The sequence below is a fragment of the Carcharhinus amblyrhynchos genome, unplaced genomic scaffold (assembly GCF_965287045.1).
Source record: "Carcharhinus amblyrhynchos unplaced genomic scaffold, sCarAmb.v2.hapA chromosome_111, whole genome shotgun sequence".
NCBI classification, from domain to species: domain Eukaryota; kingdom Metazoa; phylum Chordata; class Chondrichthyes; order Carcharhiniformes; family Carcharhinidae; genus Carcharhinus; species Carcharhinus amblyrhynchos.
Window position 1 is genome coordinate 604,457 of NW_027649851.1, and position 4,682 is coordinate 609,138.

Consider the following 4,682-nt stretch of genomic DNA (forward strand, 5'->3'; position numbering starts at 1 on the left):
TCCATTAGAAATGTGAAGAGAGAAGAGGAAACCATAGAATCCTCCTGTGCAGAAGGAGGCCATTCGGCCCATTGAGTCTGCACCAACAACAAACCAACCCAGGCCCTGTCCCTATAATCCCAAGTATTTACCCTGCTAATCCCGAACATGAAGGGGCAATTCACCATGATGAATCCACCTAACCCGCACAACTTTGGACTGTGGGAGGAAACCATGCAGACATGGGAAGAATGTGCAAACTCCGCACAGACAGTGATCTGAGGCCGGAATTGAACCCTGGCAATGTGAGGTAGCAGTGCTAACCACTGTGCCACCTTGCCACCCACTAATGTAGTCGGAGAGAGAGTTTCTTACAGTGGAGAGTTAAATTATACACTGTCCCAGCCAAGAAACATGTTAAAGCATCTGTACAGATAGTTCTGGCAGTACATTGAGTATTTTCCAAACAGTATCAGCATGATGAGGGGACCTTACAAGGTTGTAATGATGGTGAATAGCACAGGAATTGTGGGAAGTGAGGCCTCTTCAAAATGGCCTCCCTCCTTCACTTGTCTCCAGGGCAACGCTTATCTGCTGCATCCTCCAGTGATTTCCAGTTGCTCAGCAGCTCAGAGGGATTCACCCAGTGAGAGGTGATGAGTTTCCGAAAACCACAAACAGAAAATGGTACTTTCCGATTGTAGAATTTCTGTTTTGAGTGGATTTCCACAGGGTCAACATTCAACTCCGCCAAGCACAGCCCCACGTAAACATCCTCCAGTTTAAGGTAGGGAATGATCCCGGAAACATTCCAGACTCCATTGGCAACATCGGTTGAAAGCACGTACCCAGTGCCGGAGCAGAATGGCGGATATTTCTCCTGAGGATATTCCTGTTCACTAACATACCATTTACTGGATTGGTCCCTACTGGGTCCTAAACCCCTCATGACGAAGCCAGTGAAGATGTTCTTGCGATTCATTCCCAACAGGAGCTCGGTCAGATAATCCGTGTTGACAAACATGTCGGAATCGGTCTTCATCACGAAGGAGGTGGACGGACAGAATCGGTTCACCCACTCCAACCCCATCAGTACCTTGATGGTCAGGTTGTAATAAGAGTCGGTGAAATTTTTCTGGATGATGTCCTTGTGCAGTGAACTTTCTTTCAGCAGCTGCTCCTGATGCTCTCGGCTGTACCCCAGAAGGAAGTAGGTCACCACCCTCTGGCCACGGGTTGTCCGTTCTCTCCCCCACGTCTGCCGAATGGCCAAGCGAGCTTCCAACTGGTCCTGGGCACTGGTGACCAGAAGGACCAGGAATGGCGGATTGGTGTCACAGCTGCTGTTGGGCAGCATGAGGAAGGAGTGGTCATTAAACTTTGCAAAATGCCAGTGGCGAACACTGTACTGGCTTAAATATCCAAGTGGAATAAATATCATCAACAAGGGGACAAGAAACAAAAACCATTTCTTTCTTGGAAGCAGTTTGAAAGAGCAACTTCCAGCCAGAAATATCTCCATGCTCTGAGTCGCCTGTAAAATAAAATAAAGTTAATTTTGGTGGAGTCCAGGTAATGGAAAAGAAAACACATTTCAGTTTAAGATTCATTGACTGGATTCTGAGCACAGGAATACCAAGGCCATTGAGCCCACTAAACCTCTTAGACAGGAACTTGAGCTTGTTTTGTCATTCAGTGAGAATTTGATTGATTTGTATCTTCACCATCAATAAGGCAAAGTCAGGAGTGTAATGGAATATCCCCCACTTGCCTGGATGGGAGCAGCTCCAACAACACTCAAGAAGCTCAACACCATCCAGAACAAAGCAGCCTATTTGATTGGCACCACATCCACAAATATTCACTCCCTCCAGCACTGACACACAGTGACAGCCGTGTATAGTACCTACACTGCAGCAACTCACCAATGTTCCTTAGGCAGCACTTTCCAAACGCATGAGATTACCATCTAGAAGGACAAAAGATATCTGGAAACACCACCTCCTGAAGGTTCCCCTCCAAGTCACTCACTATCCTGACCTGGAAATATATCATCGTTCCTTCACTGTCTTTGGGTCAAAGTCCTGGAGCTCACTCCTTAACTGCACTGTGGGTGTACCTACACCTCAGGGACTTTAGAAGTTCAAGGCGATGGTTCACCACCACCCTCTCAAGGGCAATTAGGGATGGGCAATAAATGCTGGCCAAGCCAGTGACACTCATATCCCACAAAAAAAGCTCCAGAAACACACACAACAGCACAGGAAACAGGCCCTTCGGCCCTACAAGCCCATGCCGCCCACTTTAACACTCAGTGAGTGCCTTATTCAAGTCCTTCTTCTACCTATGACTTTTGTCTATAACTAGTGGACTCCACAATAAAGGGGTGCAAATTTAGGGAATTATATGTGCACCAGATTAAGGGAGATCCAATTAAAGGACAATTTATTGACACCAATCACCCTAAAAGCACGTTTTTGGGGTGTGGGAGGAAACCAGAGCACCCGGAGAAAACCCACGCAAGCGCGGGGAGAATGTGCAAACTCCCACAGACACTGACCCAAGTCGGAGATCCAACCCGGGTCCCTGTAACTGCACAGCAAACAGTGATAGCCACTGAGCTGTTGTGTTGTCTGTCAGTCGGTCCAGTTTAAGTGTACACTAACGACGTGAAGCACTAGGCAACGCTCGGAGCAACATCCAAGAGCAGCCGTCGCACGACCCACCGCGTGTATGCCCCTTGTTGGCCAACAAGGCGGACAGAATCACCTGTGGATGTAAAAAGGAGACATCAATAAACATACAACATACTATACAGACATTAATGGCAGATCCCCAATAGCTCCAACGTAAGAGATAGGTGAGCCTTAAAATTTGTTGGACGGCCGATAAGAATCTATTAATTCCCAGGAACGTCCTGAGGCTCTTGATCTTCAACTAGAACATTCTTTTGTATCTCTCCATCTGCAGTCTGCTCAGGTGCCTATCCAGGTAAGTCTCGAACAACCCTAGCGTGCCTGCCTCCACCACCCTACTTGGCAGTGCACTCCAGGCCCACACAACCCTCTGTGTGAAAAACATCCCTCTAACAGCAGAATTATGCTTTGCTCCCTTAACTCTCAACATCCCACCCCAACAAAAATCTTATCAATCCCCAACTCAAACCCTTTAAAAGATCTTCCAGCTTTTTTGAGGAATAGAGTTCCAGATTTTCACTTGCCTTTGTTTGAAGAATTGCTTCCTGATCTCACCCCTGAATGGTCTCTTTTCATCGAAAGAATCTGTCCTTTAATTTCAACTCTCTTTTTCAGAGGAAATAATTGCTCTGGAAAATAATTATTGACATCTTTAATCATTTTGAACCCTCAGTTTAACATCAAATGGAATCTAAACATCATCTACAGAGAGGTAAATAAGAAAATAAAGGTTTTAAAAGCAGGAGTAGGGCTGATTAGCGGATCGTAAGGAAATTTACACTTTGAGGTCTAGGTCATTGCTGAAGTATTAAATAACTATTTTACATCTGTCATTACCAAGGATGAAGATACTGCCCCAGTCACAATGAAAAGGAATCCGTTGAGACAGATGACGAGTTTTAAAAAAATGACACGGAGGAATTAGAAACCATAGAAAATTACAGCTCAGAAACTGGCCTTTTGGCCCCTCTTGTCTGTGCTGAACCATTTTTCTGCCAAGTCCCACTGACCTGCACTTGGACCATATCCCTCCTCACCCCTCTCATCCATAAACCCGTCCAAGTTTTTCTTAAATGTTAAAAGTGACCCCGCATTTACCACTTTATCCAGCAGCTCATTCCACACTCCCACCACTCTCTGCGTGAAGAAGCCCCCCCTAATATTCCCTTTAAACTTTTCTCCTTTCACCCTTAACCCATGTCCTCTAGTTTTTTTTTCTCCCCTAGCCTCCGTGGAAAAAGCCTGCCTGCATTCACTCTATCTATACCCATCAAAATCTTATACACCTCTATCAAATCTCCCCTCATTCTTCTACGCTCCAGGGAATAAAGTCCTAACCTATTCAATCTCTCTCCGTAACTCAGCTTCTCAAGTCCCGGCAACATCCTTGTGAACCTTCTCTGCACTCTTTCAACCTTATTTACACCCTTCCTGTAACTAGATGACCAAAACTGTACACAATACTCTAAATTCGGCCTCACCAATGCCTTATATAACCTTACCATAACACTCCAACTTTTATTCTCGATACTCCAAATTATAAAGGCCAATGTACCAAAAGCACTCTTTACAACCCCATCCACCTGTGACGTCACTTTTAGGGAATTCCGTACCTGTATTCCCAGATCCCTCTGTTTAACCGCACTTTTCAGAGTCCTACCATTTACCCTGTACGTTCTACTTTGGTTTGTCCTTCCAAAGTGCAATACCTCACACTTGTCTGTGTTAAATTCCATTTGCCATTTTCCAGCCCATTTTTTCTAGTTGGTCCAAATCCCTCTGCAAGCTTTGAAAACCTTCCTCACTGTCCACTACACCTCCAATCTTTGTATCATCAGCATTAGAATTATTAGATGGCTGGCTCGACTTCATGTTGCTAAGGGAAACGGGGTCAGATAAGATCCATCCACAGACACTGATGGAAATGAGAGCAGAAATTGCAGAGGCACTGGTCACAATGTTCCCACCTTCCTGAGACTCTGGTGGTGCTGGGACACAAATTGGAAA

At 45.5% G+C, this 4,682-nt stretch overlaps 1 protein-coding gene across 1 annotated transcript; it reads right to left on the reverse strand.

Annotated features, from left to right (window-relative positions):
* Nucleotides 1-539: 539 nt before the first annotated feature.
* LOC145338621 (beta-1,3-galactosyltransferase 5-like) lies at nucleotides 540-1,508 on the reverse strand. The gene has a single exon (XM_080182997.1). The coding sequence runs from the start codon at nucleotides 1,499-1,501 to the stop codon at nucleotides 545-547; it is 957 nt and encodes a 318-aa protein (XP_080039123.1). The 5' UTR covers nucleotides 1,502-1,508; the 3' UTR covers nucleotides 540-544.
* Between the last annotated feature and the right edge of the window lie 3,174 nt (nucleotides 1,509-4,682).